Consider the following 25,164-nt stretch of genomic DNA (forward strand, 5'->3'; position numbering starts at 1 on the left):
GTCAAAAAATCCAGTACCCTATATTTTTTCATAGGCAACGCTTTAATAGCCCCTACAGGACATCTAGTTAGTGCTATGCAGTAGTTCTAGCAGCTAGAATTATTGCTCTCGCTCCGGCGTGCATAGTGATATATAACATGTTTAGGGCAATTGCATGTATTTGTGTGTGTGCGAGCTCTAAAATGTTTTTTATTTTTTTTATGTGTCTCTTTAAATGTTTAATTTTTTTTATTTATATTTGATATTTTTATTCTTTATTTTTTTTACATAACTTTTATTGCCATTTAGAACCCCATTGACGTCTATGGGGACTCGAACGTTCCAATTCAAAAGTGTTCATTTTTAAGCCTAATATGCAAGTTATTGTCGTAAAACATCTTTGCGAACCCGGGTCTTGCCCCAGGCAACACGTATCAATGGAAAAAAAAGTTTTAAAAACGGTCGTTTTTTCTGGAGCAGTGATTTTAATGATGCTTAAAGTAAAAAAAAAAAGGAAAATTCCTTTAAATATCGTACCTGCTGGGTGTCTATAGTATGCCTGTGAAGTGGCACGTGTTTAGAACTGTCCCTGCACAAAATGAGATTACTATAAGAAAAAAGTAATTTCAAACTGCTTGCGGCTTTAATGTTATGTCTGGTCCCTGCAATATGGATGAAAATCATTGAGAAAAATAGCACAGACACAGACAGTACACACACCACGTAGCTTTAGGTGCACACTGCAGAGGACACAGGCAGTACACACCATGTAGCTTTAGGTGCACACTGCAGAGGACACGGGCAGTACACACACCACGTAGCTTTAGGTGCACACTGCAGAGGACACAAGCAGTACACACCACGTAGCTTTAGGTGCACACTGCAGAGGACACAGGCAGTACACCACGTGAGAATACTGCAGCTAGCATACTCACCTGCCTGCCTGTCAGTAAATTAGGAAGAGTGGATCTAGCTAAACTATACAGGGTATAAATATATATACAACACCTGGGATGCATATATATCCTCTACACACTGTGGGCCAGATTCAGAAAGATCAGCGGATCTTTCTGCTGGCGTAACGTATCTCATTTACGTTACGCCGCCACAAGTTTTTCAGGCAAGTGCTTTATTCACAAAGCACTTGCCTGTAAAGTTACGGCGGCGTAGCGTAAATCACCCGGCGGAATTCAAATTCGGCGGGTAGGGGGCGTGTATCATTTAAATCAGTGGTCATCAACCCTGCCCTACAGGGCCCACTAACAGGCCAGGTTTGCAAGATAACTGAAATACATCACAGGTGATATCATTTGCTGCTCAGTGATTGCAGTATTCTAGACTGCATCTCTCCATGGTAATACATAAAACCTGGCCTGTTGACCACTGATTTAAATGAAGCGCGTCCCTGCGCCGAATGAACTGCGCATGCGCGGGAAGCGAGTGCATCCCAGTGCGCATGCTCCAAATGACGTTGGCAAATTGTCATGCTTTCGACGTGAACGTAAATTACGTCCAGCCGTATTCGCAAACGACTTACGCAAACGACGTAAAAAATTCAAAACTCGGGGTGGAAACGACGGCCATACTTAACATTAGCTACCCCTCATATAGCAGAGGTAACTATACGCCGGAAAAAGCCGAACGCAAACAACGTAAAAAAAAAGCGCCGGGCGGTCGTTTGTTTCTGAATCGGCGTAAATACTCATTTGCATATTCCTCGCATAAAAATACGGAAGCGCCACCTAGCGGCCAGCCTGAAATTGCAGCCTAAGATCCGACGGTCACTTACACCTGGCGGATCTTAGGGATATCTATGCGTAACTGATTCTCTGAATCAGTCGCATAGATACGACCGGCCGAATTTAGAGATACGACGGTGTAACAGGACATACGCCGTTGTATCTCTTTCTGAATCCGGCCCTGTAACTTTAACTGACTAGCCTGTCTGACTACCTGCTCTATCTACCTACTAAAAATGAAACTCTCTCTCTCTCTCTTCTCTCTCTTAACCACCGCAACACACTACACAAGGCCGACCTGCAGGCGGCCTTTTATAGTGTGGGGCGTGTACTAAACCCCCTGAGCCATAATTGGCCAAAGCCAATTATGGCTCTCCGTTTTTTGCAAGCTGTGATTGGCCATGCATGCAGGTCATAGTGCATGCTTGGCCAATCATCAGCCAGCAATGCACTGCAGTGAATTATGGGCCGTGAAACGCCACTTGAATTTGGTGCGAACAGCCCAAAACGTTCGTAATTCGACGAACGATCGAACATACGATGTTCAAGTCGAACGTGAGTTCGACTCAAATACAAAGCTCATCCCTAGTGATAACATATAGGTGACAGGTACTCTTTATTAGACATTCAGGGTCTAATAGACCCTGGCTGTCTCTTCTGTACTCCTCTACAGCTAATGCGACACAGCTGCTTCCCTGAGCACAGCTCCTGTAGAATGGCAGTGCCGGTCTAGGAAGTGACGTCATACACGTCACTTCCTGGTCTGTGCTCAGGAGGGAGGCTCAGTGGACAGATGTCCGTGGATCTTGCGCCATCCTTCCCAGGGCCCCCCCATGACCGTACCGGGCCCAAAGGTTGGATAGCAGGGCTCGGTAAACATAGAGACAGAGCCAGGTGGACAAGAGGGGGTGTGCAGCCAAGTGAACAGGAATAGGGGATGCAGCCAGATGAAGGGAGGACGGAGCCAGGTGGACAAGAGAGGGGAGTACAGCCAGGTGGAGTGAGGGGGGAGCTAGGTGGACAAAAGAGGAATGGTGCAGCAAGGTGGGGGGTGGATATGAGGGGGGCTGCAGCAAGGTAGAGAGAAGAGGAAGTGCAGCCAGGTTGTGGGGAGGACAGAGCCAGGGGGAAAGGAGAGGGGGTGCAGCCATGTGGACAGGAGAGGAGGGGTGCAGCCACGTGGGGGGGAGGACAGAGCCATATGGACAGGAGAGGGTGCAGCCAGGTAGAGGGAGGACAGAGCCAGGTGGATAGGAGAGGGAAGGTAGTGTAGCCAGGTGGGGGGTAGACAGAGCCAGGTGGAAAGCAGAGGGGAGGTGCAGCCAGGTGGGGAAGGGGGTGGGACAGAGCCAGGTGGATAGGAGAGAGGGGTGCAGACAGGTGGACAAGAGAGGGGGTGCAGCCAGGTAGGAGGAGGACAGAGCCAGTTAAACAGGAGAGGGGGTGCAGCCAGGTAGATGGAGGACAGAGCCAGGTGGACAGCAAAGGGGGGTGCCGCCAGGTGGGGGGAGGATGGAGCCAGGGGAACAGGAGAGGGGGATGCAGCCAGGTGGACAAGAAAGGGGGTGCAGCCAGGTGATGGGACAGAGCCAGGTGGACAGGAGAGGGGGGTGCAGCTAGGTTGGCAAGAGAAGGGGGTGCAGTCAGGTGGGGGAGGACAGAGCCAGGTAGGCAGGAGAAGGGGAGTGCAGCCAGGTGGGGGAGGAAAGAGCCAGGTGGACAGGAGTGAAGGGGTGCAGCCAGGTGGGGGCAGGAAAGAGCCAGGTGAACAGGAGAGGGGGGGGGTGCAGCCAGGTGGGGGGAAGACAGAGCCAGGTGGACGGGAGAGAGGGGTTTAGCCAGGTGGGGGAGGACAGAGCCAGAAGGACAGGAGAGGGGCAGTGCAACCAGGTGGAAAGTAAAGGGGGTGCGGTCAAGTAGGGGGAGGAAAGAGCCAGGTGGACAGGAGGGGTGCAGCCAGGTGGGGAAGGATGGAGCCAGGTGGACAGGAGAGGGGATGCAGCCAGGTGGACAGGAGAGAGGGGGTGCAGCCAGGTGGGGGAGGATGGAGCCAGGTGGACAGGAGAGAAGGGGTGAAGCCAGGTGGTGGAGGACAGAGCCAGGTGAACAGAAGGGGTGAAGGGTGCAGTCAGGTGAGGAGAGGATAGAGCCAGGTGGACAGGTAAGGGGGAGATTCAGCCAGGTGGGGGCAGGAAAGAGCCAGGTGAACAGGAGAGGGGGAGGTGCAGCCAGGTGGGGGAAGACAGAGCCAGGTGGATGGGAGAGGGGGGTACAGCCAGGTGGGGGAGGACAGAGCCAGGTGGACAGGAGAGAAGGATTCAGCCAGGTGGACAGGAGGGGGTGCAGCCAGGTGAAGGGAGGATGTAGCCAGATGGACAGGAGAGGAGGGGTGCAGCCAGGTGGAGGGGAGCTGCCACTTAGACAGGAGAAATGGATTCTTACCTTGAGGAATATTATCACTCCCTCCACGTGTCAGGCAGTATCAGTATGTGACTGTGTCACCTGTCCTAAGATCAGGAGATGGGGTCTCCCACAAGCTCTGAGTCACAGCGCACACAGGGGAGACCTCCTCCAGCTCCTCCCCCATGACAGGTCAGCTGATATCTGGGTTCAGCCCCAGGCCCTGACAGGAGAGAGGCTGGGTGAGCAGGGGGGCTGCAGGAGCAGCTTTGCTTTGGGCAAGTGGCCCCGTCCACCAGGTATATGTCCAGTCCATGTCTGGGTGGATCCATCCCGGCTGTCTCCGTCCACAATGCCACATGCCCATCTTCTCCAGTGGCTGCACATCGCCCATGGTGGGAGGTGAGCAGAGAGCTGACAAGGCTGCTGGACACCAACACTGCTCAGATCCCAGGGACGAAGAAGGAGAGGAGGCCGATTGAGTGCCTGCAAATCTTCCCCTCCCTGGCTGCGCTATTGGTCTTCTTTCTTATGCAAATTTTTTATTTAAATAATTAAGCTTGAACAATTGCCTTTTTATTAGCTGATTTGGGTTATATGGGGTTTGATCAATAATCTCCATTATAACAAATATAGTTGCTTACACAGTTGTGTTTACTATTACTTTTGCTTTCTATTATTTTGATTTTTACCCTTGGGTGTGTTCTAATTTAATGGTACCGTCTTCACAATGAAATGCTCTTAATTTTGTAGAATAAAGTTTTTATTTATCGAGGGAAAGAATATGAGCGAAGAGAAGATTTTTTGACACAGCTGATGGGCCAGTTTCCATTTTCAGAAAAAATGAATACAACCTCAAACCCAGGAGATAATATAAAAAATTCTCCTGGACAATGTATCCTTATTATTCCATACGTTGATATTCTATATGTTGTATACACTGGTAACTGCATTGATAATGTGTGGCCTTCTAGTTATTATGCCATGTTGAAGAATAGCAATAGAAAGAATAGCTGTTTAGTTACAAGTCAAATAAAAACTCAGCCAATAACATGATATCACAGAAAGCAGGGTAAAGTAAGGCAATTGCAGCACCAATTTAAAGTAATTAATTTCTTACCACAGTTGCTAGGGAGTTCTAGTGACTTTGGATGTCCGGTGAATGAGCAGTTTTGGTTGAGGTAGCTAATATATATCACAGGACCCATTGCAGTTACTTTACACATCAGATACCTACTTTGTATAAAGCATGGCATTAACAGACTGCTGGATGGGGTACCTCATTTATTTTGGGGTACCGCATTTAGTACTTGAACAATACCGCATATCAATAAACATAAGACTCCACGTTCCAGGCTTAAAATATTAAGGCCAGCCTACCCCACCACCATGGCCAATTCAATGCCATTCTGCAAACCAACGTTGAATATGTCAAAACCGATTTCAGACAGATGGACTCCATCTGCACTATATAAACCTTTGAAACCTCCCTCTAAATCCCTATGCCTGTAGGAAAAACCACCCATAAGCGGCATACATTTTTCCATTGATCAATTTACACAACGTCTGATCTTCTCTAAGTTTTTAAATTGTATATCCTGCAGCTATATGAGCCTTGGAACCATTTCAGAAAAAAATATTGTGGTATCCAGGGAACATAATTTGAATCTATGAAGATTGCGTTTCATTGCAAACATAAGATCTAGGGTTTTAACTTTACCCACATCATTCCCCCCCCCCCCCCCAGGTAAACGACTAGTATATCTAAGATTGGCCAAATTTCCAATAACCTGGAGAGATAAAAAGACAAATTAAACCATTGCAGGCCACAAATTCCTTTCCACAGCACTTGAAATTTCTCAGGATCTATTGACAGGTTAGGTGTATAGCAACGACGCATCTTGGCTCTTTTGTTGGCCCAAAAAATAAAGATGTGGCCCAAAATCAAAATGTGTCTTCTATCACCTACAAAAAATCAAAGAGAGAGATCAGGTCTGACATAAATCTGAAATCTGTGAGATTCCCATCTGCCTATTTTTTTAATTATGTTGTCCTCAAGGCCCATCTTTGTAGCTTCGGTTGCTGCTCCAATCCTAAAATAATGGGAGGTAAAATTGAATGATTGAAGTCCTAACTTCTTCATTCATTTTTTGAGAACCATGTTGAGTTGATATCCTGTAAGGGGTGACCCATCCAAATGAACCAAAAAGGACCCTTCACAGGATGATCTAATTGATAGATATGTTTACTGTTAATGGCCAAAATTTCAACGTCTCCACAATTATAGAGAGCGATCCCCAAACTTTTACCTGTTTTATCTGTTTTAGAATTAGAAATAAATATATTTAGTCCTGTCCTGTAAAGCTTCATATGATGGACTAACAGGTCAGACACAGACTTTTTATTTTTGGGTAACAATTTGGATATTCTCATAGCACCAAAAATGCTAAAACAAATGCTGTTTTAAATAATATTCTGAGAAGCATACAATTTCCTTTAGCAATGGGATAGAAATGGTCTTTCTGGCATCTGGGAAAGAATGCTTCTTCTTGTAACCTTTTAAGGGCTTGTTGTACAGAAAATAAATATGTACATGGAGGGAAGGGAACCTTGTAATTGAAAGAAGAATGATACCCCTGCTAGTATCTTAGCAATTTGGCTATAGGATAAATCTGATTGCATTAGTGTACATCAAAATATTTGAATGTCTTTCTCTGAAGGAGAATCAAACTGCAGTCCAAAATCCTTAGTGAATCCTATCCACCCGTGCCATGCGGCCGAATATTCAGCGCGTGTACTATCAGCCACTGAATGCTTGATTGACTTCATCAAGATTTTCAAATTAGGTTCCATAGATTTTCAGAACATACTTGACCCATTTTCTCCACATTGGGCAGTTGTTGACCTAATTTTTGTATCTGTAATCGAGATAATGCATCCACAACTTGATTTTCCTTTCCTGGAAAGTGTTTGCTTATAACCAAATATTAAAGCGTAAGCATAAAAATACTAGGTACCTAGGCAACTTCACAACAAGGAGGGATTTTGTTGATAAGCAATTTAGTGCATAAATTACTCCTTTATTATCCAAGTTAATTCATATTCTTTTATTGGCAAATTGTTCACCCCATATTTCTAATGCTACCACCAAGGGAAATAATTTTAGCAGAACTATGATCTTAGTGTCTTTTATTTGTATCCATCTTTCAGCACCAGTGATTTTTCCATATTGCAGAGAACCCACAGGATCCAGCTGTGTCCGTGTATAATTCCTGATGTCAAAAAATGTCATCCATACCATAAGATCCTCTTTAACCACTACAGCCCCGAAAGATTTGGCTGCTCGTGGACCGAACCATTTTTTGCGATACGGCACTGCATTGCTTTAACTGATAATTGTGCGGTTGTATGATGTTGTACCCAAACAAAATTTATGTCCTTTTTTACCCACAAATAGAGCTTTCTTTTGGTGGTATTTGATCACCTCTGCGGTTTTAATTTGTTGCACTATAAACAAAAGAAGAGTGACAATTTAGAAAAAAATACAATATTATTTGCTTTTTGCTATAGTAAATATCCAAATTTAAAAATTGATTGGCTTGCGCAAAAGTTATAGCGTCTACAAACTATGGGAAAGATTTATGGCATTTATATAGCGTTTTTTTGTCAATGATCTGCGATTTTTTGCGGTGTTGCAACATTGCGGCAGACAGGTCGGACACTTTGACACATTTTTGGGACCATTGACATTTACAGAGCGATCAGTGCTTTAAATATGTACTGATTACTATGTGAATGTCACTGGCAGGGAAGGGGTTAACACTAGGGGGCGATTAAGGGGTTAACTGTGTTCCCTATTGTGTGTTCTAACTGTGGGGGGATGGGACTAACTAGGAGAGATGACAGATCTCTACTTTGTAGAAACACACGATCTGTCTTCTCTCCTCTGATAGCATGGGGATTTGTGTGTTTACACACGGAAACCCCCGTGCTGCCACTCATGCACGCGCATCGTGCTGCCACTCATGCTGTGCAGCGGATGCGCGTGCCTCTGTCGGTGCTCGTGCGCCCTCTGGTGGCTCTCCTGGGCAAAGTTGTATATGAATTTAGGATGTTTTACATTTTCCCTTTCAGCTAGTTTGCAGAAATCTTTTAGTTTAATATAGTATTATTATAGCATTCCATAACTGACAACTGTACTGTTTGATATGGGACGTGATGTTGAATGTTTGACCTATCTTTGCACCTTAACAACTTGGTATTGCAGACATTCAATGCTTCACAGTTCAACCTGTGCTTGAGGAGCAACCCCAGTTTAGAAACAAACCAGTACCTGACCAGATAATAAAGTAGGTATCAATCACTAGCTTGTCCTCATTAAACTGTATTATAGATGCCTTTAAGCTGGTCTTTTCTGAAAGGTTATTTTTCAGGTACTTTAAAACTTGGTAAATATTCTAACTGGCAAAATTGCAATGCTTTCTCAATTGTTGGCAGTTTAGTGAATTTCTTTCAGTTGCTGTTCAGTTGCTGTAGTTGCTGTTTAAACAAAACACCTATATTTCAAATTAGTTTTGTCACAATCAAACAAAATACTACATTACATACTATATTACATTACAAAATACTATGCTATATCCTTTTATCATTTGTAGATCCTTACAAAAAGAAACTGCCATTGCTATGAATTAGCTTTGTATATGTTGTAGGTGAAAGTTCACAGTTTTGTTGCTAAAAATGTCATCTGAAAATGTAAATTCAACAAAATTAATGCAGTTATTATTCAGATGGCTCTGTGAGACATAATTTCTAAGTGGGCATTTAATTATAGTATGATCATGAGCAAAAGATAACGTTTATACCACTGTTTATTTTACCTACAAAACTTGTATTTTTTACAGCTTTTATAAGTCAAATTATGTGCAGAGATTCCACTACTCAAGACCTGTTAGGAAGGGATCTATTGATCCAGAGAATGAATTTGCTGTAAGTACAATAAACTGCCTGTATTGCTGTGAAGTAATAGAGCTCAACTCTGATGACAAGTGGGCACAAGCCATGTGGCCCAGGCATTTTATTCACCTTTTAACTATTTTGTCAACCATCCTGGTCTTGTTTCATATCAATTTTGATAAGTTGTGGTTATTTTGAGGCTGTGTCAGCAGTCTAAATTATTTCATAAAGGGCCTACATGCTTTGAACTGACCTTTGTACTAATAGTTACATAGTTAAAAAGTAGGTGAGGTTGAAAAAAGACACAAGTCCATCAAGTCCAACCTGTGCATGTGTGCTTTTATGTCAGTATTACATTGTATATTCCTGCATGTTGTGGTCGTTCAGGTGCCTATCTAATAGTTTTTTAAATTATCATTCATCAAGGGAATTCCACATCCTTACCGCTTTTACAGTATAGAACCCTCTACGCATTTTATGGTTAAACCGCATTTGCTTCTAATTCTAGTGAAAAGCAGCATTTTTTTTAAAATTCCCTTTCGTGGAAATGTTTTATCCCTATTGTGGGATCACCAGTATGGTATTTGTACATTGAAATCATTTCCCCTCAAATGTCTCTTCTCCAGAGAGAATAAGTTCAGTGCTCGTAACCTTTCCTCATAACAAAGGTCCTCCAGTCCTTTATTAGCTTTGCTTCCCTTCTCTGGACTCTCTCCAGTTCCAGCGCATCCTTCCTGAGGACTGGTGCCCAGAACTGGATGGCATACTCCAGGTGCGGCCAGGCCAGAGTCTTGTAGAGTGGGGGGGAATTATGATTTTACCTCTGGAGTTAATTCCCTTTTTAATGCATGCCAATGCTTTGATTGCTTTGCTTGCAGAAGCTTGGCATTGCATGCCATTGCTGAGCTTAACATCTACTAGGACCCCAGGTCCTTTTCCATCCTAGATTCCCCCAGAGGTTCTCCCCCTACCTCATTTGCCATGTAGTTGCCCACCACATTCATTTATTCAGATCTTCTTGCAAGATTTACACATCCTGCGGAGAAATTATTGCCATGCTTAGCTTAGTATTGTCCACAAATACTGAGATTGAGCTCTTTATTCCATCCTCCAGGTCGTTCATGAATAAATTAAATATGATTGGTCCCAGGACAGAACCCTGGGGGACTCCTCTCTCCACAGCAGACCATTCCGAGTACTCCCCATGTATTATTACCCGCTGAGCTCGCCCCTGTAGCCAGTTTTAAATCCATGTACTCACCCTATCTATGGTCCATGTCGACAGACCTTAGTTTGTACTGTAAATGTTTATGGGGAACTGTATCAAATGCCTTTGCAAAATCCAGATACACCACGTCTATGGGCCTTCCTTTATCTAGATAGCAGATAACCTCCTCATAGAAGGTTAACAAGTCCATTTGGCAAGAATGATTCTTCATGAATCCATGCTGATTACTGCTAATGATACAATTTTCATTGCTAAAATCTTGTATATTGTCCCTTATCATACCCGCCATGAGTTTGCCCACTATTGATGTTAGGCTAACTGGTGTGTAATTCCCAGGGATGAATCTAGGCCCTTTTTTAAATATTGGAGCTACATTGGCTTTCTCCAATCTGCTGGTACCATTCCAGTCAGTGGACTGTTTGTAATAATTAGGAACAATGGTCTAGCAATTACTTGACTGAGTTCCTTAAGGACCCTCTGGTGCAAGCCATCTGGTCCCAGTGACTTATTAATGTTACGTTTTTCTAATTATATCCTCTGTTAGCAATGATAGTGCTTCCTGTGATGTGTCATGAGGATAAACATTGCAGTTTTGGTTACTGAAGCCCCCCATTTCCCTTGTGAAGACTGAGGAGAAGAATACATTCTATACCATCGCCATCTCTCCATCCTTAGTAAACAGATTCCCCTCATTATTCTTTATGAGACCAGTATGACCTGACCTCCCTTTCTTACTATTTATATACTTAAAGAATTTCACTATGTACCTTTTGTGTTCTACGTTAGCTGCACTGATTGTGATAGGAGGTCCACCCACCCCCCTCCTCCCTCTTTTTAATAATATATTTAAATAATTTCTTAGGGTTTGTTCTACTCCCTTTTACAACGTCGCTCATTTAATTTTTTTTATATATTTTCAATTTTATTTTAACTGTTTGCTGACCGCCCCATGCACATATACTGCAGCAGGATGGCCGCTCTGTGCCAGATCACGCACCTAGTACATGATCTAACACTTCTGGGTCTGGGGCATGTGTGCATGCTGCCGATGACCCACTCCCTCTGTGATTGGACACAGCAGGAGCCAGTAAGTTCTCATAAGTCCTCCACCCAGCGTGACTTACATGCAAGGTCTACAGTAGAGTCTCATAATAAGTGTAGTAATTAAGCAAAACATTTGTTTTAGTGGTTTAGGGGTGAGTTAGGCCCCTTTCACACTGGGGCGGGAGGTGCGCTCATGGTATAGCGCCGCTATTTTTAGTGGCGCTATACCGTCAGAATTGCGGCGGTATTCGGCTGCTAGCGGTGCGGTTTTAACCCCTGCTAGCAGCCGAAAAAGGGTTAATACCGCCCGCAATGCTCCTCTGCAGAGACGCATTGCCGGTGGTATAGCCGCGGTTTCCCATTGATTTCAATGGGAAGGAGCGGTGGAGGAGCGGTATACACACCACTCCTCTCACCGCTCCAAAGATGCTGCTAGTAGGACTTTTGGATCGGTCCTGCCTGGGGTCTTTTACACTGGAGAAACAGCATCCGCTGTTTAGGGTCGGTTTGCAGGCGCTATTTTTAGCACAATAGCGCCTGCAAACCGCCCCAGTGTGAAAGGGACCTAAGATTCTCTGTTGCTGTCCTTGTCAATACTGCATAAATTTAACCTATTTGCTTAATGTCCCTGAGACAATACGGTAAAGGGATTAACAAAAGTTAAAGGTAAATCTACAAATGGGGATATCTGTTTCATTGACAACTGTCTATAAAAGGAGTTCTTCTCACCTCCTGTTCTATCTTTAGGCCAGGAAGTAAAGGAAAGGAATATGTTTTCCTCTTAAAGCAAATTGAAATATGTCTATATCAATTTTTCCCCTGCCTCCTAGACAATAGGGATTTCTAAGGATTTGTTTTTTAAGTTTGAATAACATATGTCCTTTTCTATTCCTTTTCTGGTTTCAGTATTTAATGATTGAATATTTATTGTGTCTTGCAGTCTATGTGGATTGAAAGAACAACGTTTGTAACAGCTTACAAGCTACCTGGCATATTACGCTGGTTTGAAGTTATAACGATATCACATGTATGTACCCTGTTTATATAGTTACGTTTCATTTTCACTAGAAATCTATTCAGGCAATAATTCTAACACTGGCCTAGCAGGTTCCAGTGTCTCTAATTGTAGCCATCACACATATACAGTAATTTAGAACTCACTAATCTTATTCTCAGTCTGTTGTATTGTGATAAAATGATTTCTGGAGCCTTGAAATTGCATGCTGACTCAAGATGGTGCTGCCAGGCACCTGAAATCTACAAAAATTTCAGATTTCAGGAAACAAAAGCTCAGCTCTTTGATAAAATTGTTGTTTCCCTGTGATGCTAAATTATAGATAATATTTCAGTTCCAATATGTCCTGGTTGTTAGGTCATAGTCTCTAATAGGGATGAGCCAGATGTTGGATTTGAGCGTAAGTTCGACTCGAACATTGGGTGTTCGTCTGTTTGTCGAACAGTAAACATTATGCGGGGTTCACGGCAAATTCGAAAAACAGCGGAACACCATTAAACTATGGGATATTAACATGAAAACCAAAAGTGCTAATTTTAAAGGCTTATATGCAAGTTATTGCCATAAAAACTCTTCAGGTCTGGTATGGATTTTAAGGGAAACCCTGTGCCAAAATCAGTTTTCACCAAAAAAGTGTCAAAAATTGTAAAAAGACAGGAGACACTTTGGGACAAGTCCTTTATTAAAAAAATAAAAATGTCCCGCTGTGTAAAGCCATCTCACGTCGCCCGACAAACCGAAAAAACAAAAAGCGCAACCCCTATGACCCCTATGCCATTTAAAAAAGAAAATTGGACTAAGGGCCTGGTAATGGACTGGGGGGGAAACCCATGCCATTTTTTTCAATGAGTTTTATCTATATTGCCGAGACCCGACAATTCATTATAGCCGCAATCCGTTTTAAATGACCTTTTTTCCTTTAGAAATGTAATTTTGCTGTGGTATTGTTCTAAACACGGAAAAACTGTGCCACTTTACAAGCATACTATAGACACCCCCCAGGCACAATATTTAACCACTTACCCCCCGGACCATATTGCTGCCCAAAGACCAGAGTACTTTTTGCGATTCGGGACTGCGTCGCTTTAACAGACAATTGCGCGGTCGTGCGACGTGGCTCCCAAACAAAATTGGCGTCCTTTTTTTCCCACAAATAGAGCTTTCTTTTGGTGGTATTTGATCACCTCTGCGTTTTTTTTTTTTTTGCGCTATAAACAAAAATAGAACGACAATTTTGAAAAAAATGAATATTTTTTACTTTTTGCTGTAATAAATATCCCCCAAAAATATATAAAAAAACATTTTTTTTCCTCAGTTTAGGCCGATACGTATTCTTCTACATATTTTTCGTAAAAAAAAATCGCAATAAGCGTTTATTGATTGGTTTGCGCAAAAGTTATAGCGTTTACAAAATAGGGGGTATTTTTATGGCATTTTTATTAATATTTTTTTAACTAGTAATGGCGGCGATCGGCGATTTTTTTTTCGGTATTGCGACATTATGGCGGACACTTCGGACATTTTTGACACATTTTTGGGACCATTGGCATTTTTATAGCGATCAGTGCTATAAAAATGCATTAGATTACTATAAAAATGCCACTGGCAGTGAAGGGGTTAACACTAGGGGGCGGGGAAGGGGTTAAGTATGCCTGGGTGTGTTCTTACTGTGGGGGGGGGGTGGCCTCACTTGGGGAAACACTGATTTTCTGTTCATACATTGTATGAACAGAAAATCAGCATTTCCCCTGCTGACAGGAACGAGAGCTGTGTGTTTACACACACAGCTCCCGCTCCCCGCTCTGTACCGAGCGATCGCGTGTGCCCGGCGGCGATCGCGCCCGCCGGGCACACGCACGGGAGTCGGGGGCGAGCGGGGGGCGCGCGCGCGCGCCTCCGGCGGCGCGCGTGCGCCCCTAGTGGCGGCTAAAGGGTAGGACGTCCATTTACGTGGTCTCGCCTAGGAGAGCCACCTTGTGGACGTAAAATGACGGTGCGGCGACGGCAAGTGGTTAAAGGAATATATCATTTTTATTGTTTCACTTTAAACATTATTAAAATCACTGCTCCCGAAAAAAATTCAATTTTTAAAACTTTTTTTTGCATTGCATGACCCCGTTCCCCGAACACTTTTTATGACAATAACTTGCATAAAAGCCTTTAAAATTAGCACTTTTGATTTTTCATGTTCGTGTCCCATAGACTTTACCGGTGTTTGTGTGGTCGTCCGATTTTTTTGCCGGTTCGCAAGTCCTGGTGCGAACTGAACCACGGGTCTCTATATGAGCAAAATATGTAAAATTTGTAATGCTTATATTTATTGTAAGTTATAGAGCAAATTTTTTAAAGCAATACAGTTTTACCATCAGTTATAAGTTCTTTAAATTAGGAACATATGGCATCAATTTTATATTGCTGATTTGCCAGGCCAGATTTCATCTGATTTCATGTTGCAGGTAGATGCTGCTAAAATTTCATCTTGGTTTACTTGAGGAAGAGAACAACCTTGCCCAATGTGAAGCTGATGCATTTTTAAGATAGCTCTTTTAATTCTACCTTTAAAGAAAGGTGCAAACCCTTCTCTGCAGAAGATTAGTTCTTTGAGAAACAAAACTTTGCTGCCAAGATGAATCTTGGTGCACTTTTACTCATGCCGCAGTTTACATAAGGTGAAACAGCAGATCCCCCACTTATACCTGACAAAGTAGTTTTTTTTTTTTTTGGTGTTTCTCCATTATTTTTACCTGCTGATCAAGCCAGTAAGTCTTTTATGTCAACTTCTTGTAACAGACCAAGTTTTCCAGCATATTTTGCAGATAGATGGTTGAGATATACTATTTAACGCTGACAGATTTTACGCATTTATGTAAAACCTTTCTCCCAAAAGGAAATCAAATGACTGTTTCTGTAACTACTTAAAATGTGTTTTCTGCAGTTCAGCTTTAATTTATTAAAAAAAAGCCAATCTAAATTTCCAGTCTACACTACCCTCTCCTCAGAATGACAATGTAACACTACCCTCTCCTAAGACTGACAACGCTCCTGTCCAGAGGTGTCTCCATTGCGTTGTGTTATTGGCTGGATTATTGGGCAAAAATAGCATCTTTAAAGAGAACATTCTGTGGTAGTATTAACTTTACTATGAACAGAGTCAATCTCTAATAAAGACTGTGTATTACATATACAACATTTAGTTGGAATAATAATTAACGCATCCTTATTTTGACAGGCAACCATTAGCCCTCTGGAAAATGCCATTGAAACAATGTCCGCGACCAATGAAAAGATTTTAATGCTCATCAATCAGTACCAGCGGGATGAACATCTCCCTATTAATCCTCTATCCATGTGTCTGAATGGTATAGTGGATCCTGCAGTTATGGGTGGTTTTGCAAACTATGAAAAGGTAAGAAAAAAAAATATATTTTTACAATGTAACAATCCTAAAAACTCTTTCAAGTAACATTTTCCTAAATCAAAAGCCACCTATTTAACGAATACAAACATCACCTGTCATGTGTCAGGCATCTTTTGACCTATTGGGGTGTTTTTGTTGAAAAAAAAATGTTTTAAATATTTAAGCAGATAAGTGAAAAAGAAGAAAATTAGCTTGTGACAAGGAACCCACTCAACAACCATTGCCACAAAACTGTATTCAACAATGTCTGAGTTCTGAACAAAGTCCCACTTCTACGGTATGGGGTCCAGTACTTCAATGTAAGCAATTTGCAGGGACTGTAAGTCTAGGTAACAGTAGGTCTGTTATGAGAAGGTATCGGGTGGCTATGCTGAATATTGGACACTGCCTAATAGAGTTGGATTAGAAACAAGAAAGAAACGCCACCTAGGAATTAATCCAGTTAAATTCAGTGACTGTAAACACTAAATACCCCCTTACACTGTGCCTGATTTTTTTACCCTGTGCATTTTACCACCGTACCAGTTGTATTCACACAATGCCTCCCTCCCTATACACACTGCCCCTCTTCTTTACCATTCCCCCCAGATACATTGTCTCCTTCTGAGACACTTAGTAGCTAGGGCATTATTGTTTAGCCTAGCAAGAGTTAATCCTGATGCTAGCACAGTCACCTTTTGCAGAGTTGCAGAGTGCCACCTCCGCTTGGTTGTGCCCTGGGGCTCCATTCTGGAGGAGACTGAGTCAGCTGCAACTGGATGACCTGACACTAGCTGATGTTCTTGTAGAGCTCCTGTGGCAATCTCGCTGGTGCTTGCCAGGCCTTATTCCCTCTCAACATCTACATGTTGGCTAAGGCTGCATCTCCATCATTACAGAAACTTCAATATTGCTGGCAGACAGTGGAATGGTGGATTGGAGGGGCCAATCTCCTTCAGCACAGTGAGATGCATTAGTGGAGTCAAATGCCCGAAGGAGTGTTCTGACGTTGGACTCCAAGACATGGCCTGGATCTATGGGACACCAGGATTCTGTTGAAATCCTGGGACATCCCCATGGTATCTGGGACAGCTGAGAGATACGCTTTAAGTTAACACTTCTAGAATTTTCCTTTAAAAGTGTATTCACTAGTTAGGACTAAAGAGAATTCACTAAGGATTAGTAAGAACAGTGTCAAAAAATATGTTGTATAAATATATAAACACTTGAGGTCTTCTACCTATGGACCAGGGTAAGTTATACATTTCTGCTATGGGCCTGTTTATTTGACAATAGATTGGTTATTATTTAGGATAACAAATTAATGCATATATTCTTTTGGTGATACTGTCTTGCAAAAAAAAGAAGCAAAACGGAAAAACAAATATGTTTCTTGACAGACTTCATGGCAGCAACGTGTGGGCCAACATGTGATTTTAGTCCCGCCTCCACGAATAACCCTATAGGACTCTACTCCCATAAATGTTTGCTCCCAGCCAGTGGCCGTGTTATTTTTTTGTCCTCCTTCAAAAGGACCTAGTTGATGGTCTTCCTACCCAAAGATTATTTTCCCCCGATCAGGATTGTCCGAGCTGTGACCCTGGGGAAGAAGAGTCGCAATACTCCAATAAGCCATAGCTACTAGCAGGGTATGGAGTAGGCACTGGAAATAGCGCTGGAAGAAGCTAGACCTAGCCACTGGCAGGCAGGCTGTGCATTGGTCATTTAGCCCAGCTACTAGAGGGTGGCCCTATTGCCCTCAAAGTCTGGCGTATTCATCTTTCCTGTTTATTTTAGCAGCAGTTTTATCCTCCTTATCTCCTGTGTGCCTTTCCCCTTATGTTTTCCGGGTGTAGTGTGGCTGACAGGCATGGCGGCTGGTTCCTTCTGCGTTCCAGCCGCTTGCTTCGTGCCCATGGTCGTTCTGCACATGCATGAGCACGGCACGAGAATGAGGCTTTTTTCACGCATGCGCATTGCCGTCAAAATCGACAGTCGTGAATGCGCACTAGCACTGCAGTGACGTTACAGAGGTGCTCTTTTTAAACAAGGGAAAAGCATGCAAGCTTTGGGAATGCTTGCAGGCTTATAGCAGTGACTTCCCCTAGTGACTCTTCCAAATCTCATTGCCGGCACTCCTCTTCCAGATCTAGGCACCACAGTTCACCCTCAAGTTTAGGGCACCGTAGCAAGGACACGTCTCTCCCACAGCTCACTCCAGCCGTTCAGCTGAATTTGTCTGCTGGCGGTGTAGGTCCCAAATACCTATGTGAAGATTTCTGTGTGACCTCTGTTATGCCAAAGCAGCAGGCGAAAGAGATGGTACGGACCAACAGCTGAAATCCCTGGTCGAAAGTGTCGTTAAGAAGTCTCAGAGAGGCATCGAGATCAGCCAGACCCATGATCCTCCTGCAGAGCCGCTACGCTCACCAGTGAGGCAGACACAAGTTCAGGACACATGGGAGTCCTCTTTGCCAAATCACCCATTGGCTGCTCCCTCGGATAGTGATCAGGAGGGCAACCTCCCTGTGTGGGGTTTGATTTTTCTCTGCTCTCTCCCTTGCTTAAAGCCATCAGAGAAGCTTTAAATTGGGAAGAACCAGTGGCTGCCCCTTCCAAGCAAAGGAAGTACTTCAAACAATTGAATAAGGCACGTGTCAACTTTCCATTTTTTACTGAACTAGGTGAAGTCATTACAGATGAGTGGGGCAAGGTGGAGAAAAAGAACTCCATGCTGTCAAAAGTTCTGACGCTTTATCCCTTCAAAGAGAAAGAGGTCAAGCCTTTGGGATCAGCTCCGCTAGTTGATGCAGCCGTGATGAGGCTGGTTAAACATGTGACCCTTCCCTTGAAAGATACGGTCTCTTTTAGGGACGCCTCGGACAGACGGATCGATTCTGACCTGAAAAGGGTTTACCTTATAGGGGTATGGCTTGCAAGCCAGCTTTAGCTCTGGCTGCAATGTCAAAAGCCATGGAAATCTGGACAGATAACATGGACTAGACACTCAGGAACGTCTCTGGATAATTGGCCAGGAGTTCGCCCATTCAGGAGCTGAGACTAGCATCTCCCTTTCTGGGGGAGGCCTCTATTGATATCATTTGTCTGGTGGCCCGGGTTATGCTTTCAGCCATCACCGCCATGCGTGCCATGTGGCTCCGCCCATGGCTGACTGACCCAGCATCTAAACAGGTACAGTGGGGATTGAAAAGTTTGCGCACCCCAGGTAAAAATTTGTATTAATGTGCATAACGAAGCCAAGGAAAGATGGAAAAATCTCCAAAAGGCATCAAATTACAGATTAGACATTCTTATAATATGTCAAAAAAAGTTAGATTTTATTTCCATCATTTACACTTTCAAAATTACAGAAAACAAAAAAATGGCGTCTGCAAAAGTTTGGGCAGCCTGCAGAATTTATAGCATGCACTGCCCCCTTTGCAAAGCTGAGACCTGCCAGTGTCATGGATTGTTCTCAATCATCGTCTGGGAAGACCAGGTGATGTCAATCTCAAAGGTTTTAAATGCACAGACTCATCTGACCTTGCCCCAACAATCAGCACCATGGGTTCTTCTAAGCAGTTGTCTAGAAAACTGAAACTGAAAATAGTTGACGCTCACAAAGCTGGAGAAGGCTATAAGAAGATAGCCAAGCGTTTTCAGATGTCAACATCCTCTGTTTGGAATGTAATTAAGAAATGGCAGTCATCAGGAACAGTGGAAGTTAAAGCAAGATCTGGAAGACCAAGAAAAATATCAGACAGAACAGCTCGTAGGATTGTGAGAAAAGCAATTCAAAACCCACGTTTGACTGCACGATCCCTCCAGAAAGATCTGGCAGACACTGGAGTTGTGGTACACTATTCCACCATAAAGAGATACTTGTACAAATATGGTCTTCATGGAAGAGTCATCAGAAGAAAACCTCTTCTATGTCCTCACCACAAAAATCAGCGTTTGAATTTTGCAAATGAACATATAGACAAGCCTGATGCATTTTGGAAACAAGTTCTGTGGACCGATGAGGTTAAAATATAACTTTTTGGCCGGAATGAGCAAAGGTACGTTTGGAGAAGAAAGGGCACAGAATTTAAGGAAAAGAACCTCTGTCCAACTGTTAAGCATGAGGGTGGATCAATCATGCTTTGGGGTTGTATTGCAGCCAGTGGCACAGGGAACATGTCATGAGTAGAAGGAAAAATGGATTCAATAAAATTTCAGCAAATTTTGGATGGTAACTTGATGCCATCTGTGAAAAAGCTGAAGTTAAAGAGAGGATGGCTTCTACAAATGGATAATAATCCTAAACACACCTCAAAATCCATGGGGGATTACATCAAGAGGCGTAAACTGAAGGTTTTGCCATGGCCTTCACAATCTCCTGACCTCAACATAATTGAAAATCTATGGATAGACCTTAAAATAGCAGTGCGTGACAGACAGCCCAGAAATCTCAAAGAACTGGAAGACTTGTATAAGAAAGAATGGGCAAAGATACCTCAAAAAATAATTGAAAGACTCTTGGCTGGCTACAAAAAGTGTTTACAAGCTGTGATACTTGCCAAAGGGGGCAGTACAAGATATTAACTCTGCAGGGTGCCCAAACTTTTGCAGACGCCATTTTTTTGTTTTCTGTAATTTTGAAAGTGTAAATGATAGAAATAAAATCTAACTTTTTTTGACATATTATAAGAATGTCTAATCTGTAATTTGATGCCTTTTGGAGATTTTCCATCTTTCCTTGGCTTCGTTATGCACATTAATACAATTTTTTACCTGGGGTGCCCAAACTTTTGATCCCCACTGTATGGTGCCGAACTCCTTTTGAAGGGTCTTCCTTTTTTGTCAACAAATTGGATAACACCATAACTCGGGCCACCTGAAGTAAGTCGGGGTTCCTTCCTCCGGAGCGGTGTTTAAAAAAAGGCCAGAGAAGAACATTCCCAGGAATGTGCCAGGGAAGCATGTAGTTACAGGCCAGGCTGTGATTTCTACAGATCCTGGAAGTCAAGGCAGTCGTCCTTGACTGGAAAAAGGAAACCAAGTAATTTTGAGATTGGGCCCGCTCAGACAGGCCAAGTGGGGGCTCGCCTTCTCCGCTTTTGGCACATCTGGGCGGCCTCAATGCAGGACTTCTGGCCGTCTCTTCAGGCCATGCCTGGGCCTTCAGCAACACTCCCAGACTCGGGTGTGTTCCCACCTCTCTTTTCCGGCCTCAGAAGAAAAAAGGCTAATTCTGTTAGCCTACATAGAATCTTTATTGGAACAAGGTGCTGCTATCCCTGTCCCAGACAACCAGCGAGACATGGGAATTCTCTCTCCTCTCTTTATAGTCTAAAAGAAGAATGGTGCATGTAGGCCCATCATAGATCTGACCCATTCAAACCGTTTTATCAAAAAATAAAGGTTCAAGATGGAGACGCTGTTCACAATCCAGCAGTCTGTCCAATCAGGAGACTGGCTGGTCTCCATAGATCTCAAGGACCCTTATTTTCATGTTCCTGTGGCAGCAGATTTCCAACAATTTCTACGCTTCTCTGTAGGCATGCTGCATTGACAGTTCACGTGCCTTCCCTTTGGGCTATCAACATCTCCACATGTCTTTTCAAAGGTCTTGTTGGCTGTTGTGGCTCTGTTGAGAACCAAAGGGATTTGTCTCCATCATTACTTGGACAATCTTCACCTGCTGGCTCAAGATAGAGAGACTCCTAGAACACAGGGGTCAGGTCATCTCCACTCTTCAGGAATTCTGGTGGCTCCTGAGCCTAGAGAAGAGTCAGTTGAAACCATCTCAGTCTCTTGTGTTCCTAGGAGCTCACTTCAACACAGTGAGAGGCACCATCTCCTTACCCGAAGAGAAGGTTGCGATGGTTCAAGATAGGATTCGTCCGGTTCTCTCTTCTTCTCATCTCCATGCACTCCAGTGTTTGAGGATCATCGGCACCATGGTGGCCACGATACGGATGGTGAATTGGGCACAATGGCTTACTCTGTCAGTGGTCAGGCAACAAAGCCCAGCGTATTCACATTACTTTGGCTATGAGGAGCTCTCTTCCTTGGTGGCTCCAGCGGAAAAACATATACAACTTTCACTCCATCCTTCCCATCACATGGGTCATGATAACGACAGATGCCAGCAACAGGGGCTGGGGTGCTCACTGTCTGGCAGAGGTGGCTCAGGGCTCTTGGGACTTTCCTTCTCAAAGAACAGTGTCGAACATCCTAGAGCTACGGGCAGCGTTTCAGGCACTTCTGGCATTTCGCCATCTGATAACAGGGACCTCTGTAATCCTCAGACTAGACAACACGACGGCCTACATGAGGAGACAAGGAGGTACTCAAAATCTGTCCCTGCTTCAAGAGGTAGAATCACGTATGACCTGGTCTTAGAGGAACATGAATCCAGAATGTCCAGGTAGACTTCCTCTCTCGAGTCCTTTTAGACAGCGAGTGGTCTCTTCACGAGGAGGTGTTCAGTTGGATCCTAACCTTGGGGATCTTCCCAAAAGTCGACCTCTTTGCCTCCCCTTGCAACAAAAAACTGGCTAGGTACTACTCAAGGTTCTGGGACCCTTAGGCCTACGGGGTAGATGCGCTGACGGAGCGATGGTGGTTCCGCAGAGCCTATGCCTTTCCACTAACCCCCATTATCCTCCAGTTCCTGCAGAGACTCAAGTCAGAAGTAGCAGAGGTGATAGCCATTATTCCTTGCTGGCCCAACAGGCCTTGGTTTCCCCTCCTAATGCTTCTCAGTGTCCGTGAACTGGTCCCCTTGCCACGCAGACCAGATCTTCTGTCTCAGGGCACAAGACTACACCCCTGCCCTGCTCACCTGCGCCTGACACACGGTCGTTTTTCGGCATGAAAAAAACGAATTTTTTAAAAACTTCATTTAAAATCATTGGGCCTGATCCACAAAAACCCTGCGTAACTTAACTTTTGACATTTAAGTTACACCGCCGCAAAATCTCTACCTAAGTGCCCGATCCACAAAGCACTTACCTAGAAATTTTGAGCGGTGTAACTTAAGTGCCTCCGTCGCAAGGCGGTCCTCCTCTCCGGGGGGCGTTTAAAATTTAAATGAGGCGCGCTCCCGCGCCGGCCGTACTGCGCATGCGTGTGACGTAATTTTCCCGACGTGCAGCGCGCGAACGTAATTTACGCCGGGCTTTGTGGATTGCGACGGGACACTAAAGTTGCGACGGGTGAAAAAAAAAAAAAGCGCCGGGAAAACAAAAACAAAAAAGAAAAATTGTCAGCGTCGCTCGGCATGCATTCCTGAGAGGGAGAACTCCATGCCAATTTTCAAAGAAAAAACCGGCATGGGTTCCCCCCCCAGGAGCATACCAGGCCCTTAGGTCTGGTATGGGTTGTAAGGAGACCCCCCCTACGCCGAAAAATCGACGTAGGGGGTCCCCCTACAATCCATACCAGACCCGTATCCAAAGCACGCTACCCGGCCGGTCAGGAATGGGAGTGGGGACGAGCGAGCGCCCCCCCCTCCTGAGCCGTGCCAGGCCGCATGCCCTCAACATGGGGGGGTTGGGTGCTCTGGGGCAGGGGGGCGCACTGCGGGCCCCCCCACCCCAGAGCACCCTGTCCCCATGTTGATGAGGACAGGACCTCTTCCCGACAACCCTTGCCGTTGGTTGTCGGGGTCTGCGGGCGGGGGCTTATCGGAATCTGGGGGTACCTACCGGAGCATGATGGGACGGTGATGCCTATATAAATGGGATGCAAGGCGCGCTTCCATCATTGCAGTGAGAAGAGGCGACGTGTCAACATCGGAAGAAGGGAGAAGAAGAACATGACGTCACAGAAGACCGCGCTGGCTGCCTGTTAGTAATTGAGCTAACACACGAAGATAGCAGGCAGCCAGCGCTGAAGAAGAAGGCACCGGACAGCTGCAGAAGAACCGGGGTGCGCCGAGTCAACAGCGGAGAGCGGCGAAGATAGAAGAAGACCCCCGGAGAGCGGAGAAGACCCCCGGAGAGCGGAGAAGACCCCCCCCCGGAGAGCGGAAGAAGAAACCCCCCCCTGGAGAGCGGAGAAGACCCCCGGAGAGTGGAAGAAGAAGCCCCCCCTGGTATTAGAGCTAAAAAAGAAGACAGGGGGGGCCTCCGGAGCAGACTAATAAATTATTTTAAAAACCCTTGTGTTGTGTGTTTAATAACTTTAACTTTTTGCCTCCAGGTGAATGGGTAGGGGTACGATGTACCCCATATCCATTCACTTAGGGTGGGGGGCCGGTATCTGGGGGCCCCCTTATTAAAGGGGACTCCCAGATTCCGATAAGCCCCCGTCCGCAGACCCCGACAACCAACGGCAAGGGTTGTCGGGAAGAGGTCCTGTCCTCATCAACATGGGGACAGGGTGCTCTGGGGTGGGGGGGCCCGCAGTGCGCCCCCCTGCCCCAGAGCACCCAACCCCCCCATGTTGAGGGCATGCGGCCTGGCACGGCTCAGGAGGGGGGGGGGCGCTCGCTCGTCCCCACTCCCATTCCTGACCGGCCGGGTAGCGTGCTTTGGATACGGGTCTGGTATGGATTGTAGGGGGACCCCCTACGTCGATTTTTCGGCGTAGGGGGGTCTCCTTACAACCCATACCAGACCTAAGGGCCTGGTATGCTCCTGGGGGGGAACCCATGCCGGTTTTGATTTTACAAATTGCCGTGGAGTTCTCCCTCGGGAATGCATACCAAATGCCGTCGCTTGAATGTGCTTTTACATGGTGTTACTAACTTTACACCATGTAAAAGCAGCCCTAATTTTACACTTGCAAACTAAAACTTACGGCGAAAAAACGAAGCTGAAAAGCTTTGTGGATCGCCCTAAGTGCTAATTTGCATACCAGAAGCGGCATTTCGACTCGAAATGCCCCCAGCGGCGCATGCGGTACTGCATCCTAAGATCCGGCAGTGTAAGTCCCTTACAGATGTCGGATCTTCTGCCTAACTTTGGAAAACTGATTCTGTGGATCAGTTCCAAAGTTAGAACCAGGGATACGACGGCTTACACCGGCGTATCCCTTTTGAGGATATGGCCCATTGTGTGTGGGCTTCACATAGTTTTTCGGCTCCTGAAAAACGACAAAAAAAAATTCAAACATGCTGCATTTTTTAATGTCGTTTTAAAAAATTTCATTTTTCGGGTAGTAAAAAATTATCGTGTGTGGGCTAAAACGATGTTTGAAAACCGGACATGCCCAGAAGCGAGTTATGACACGGGTACGCTCGTTCTGGTAAAACTAACATTCATAATGGAGTAAGCACATTCATCGGGCTGTAACAGACAAAAAAGCGCAAATCGTCTTTTACTAACACGGAATCAGCTAAAAGCAGCCCAAAGGCGAATAAAACTTTCCCTTCAGAGTGCCGTCGTATGTGTTGTATGTCACCGCGCTTTGTTCA

At 44.7% G+C, this 25,164-nt stretch overlaps 1 protein-coding gene across 3 annotated transcripts in view; it reads left to right on the plus strand.

Annotated features, from left to right (window-relative positions):
- Positions 1 to 25,164, plus strand: part of DOCK2 (dedicator of cytokinesis 2) — a 325,179-nt gene that overhangs the window by 269,031 nt on the left and 30,984 nt on the right. For all 3 annotated transcript variants that reach the window (XM_040344676.1, XM_040344678.1, XM_040344677.1), the window contains exons 41-45: positions 4,872 to 5,013; positions 8,386 to 8,467; positions 9,020 to 9,104; positions 12,284 to 12,370; positions 15,588 to 15,764. In XM_040344676.1, coding sequence (XP_040200610.1) covers positions 4,872 to 5,013; positions 8,386 to 8,467; positions 9,020 to 9,104; positions 12,284 to 12,370; positions 15,588 to 15,764 — 573 coding nt within the window. The remainder of the gene's footprint in view (positions 1 to 4,871; positions 5,014 to 8,385; positions 8,468 to 9,019; positions 9,105 to 12,283; positions 12,371 to 15,587; positions 15,765 to 25,164) is intronic.

The sequence above is a fragment of the Rana temporaria genome, chromosome 3 (genome assembly GCF_905171775.1).
Source record: "Rana temporaria chromosome 3, aRanTem1.1, whole genome shotgun sequence".
NCBI lineage: Eukaryota > Metazoa > Chordata > Amphibia > Anura > Ranidae > Rana > Rana temporaria.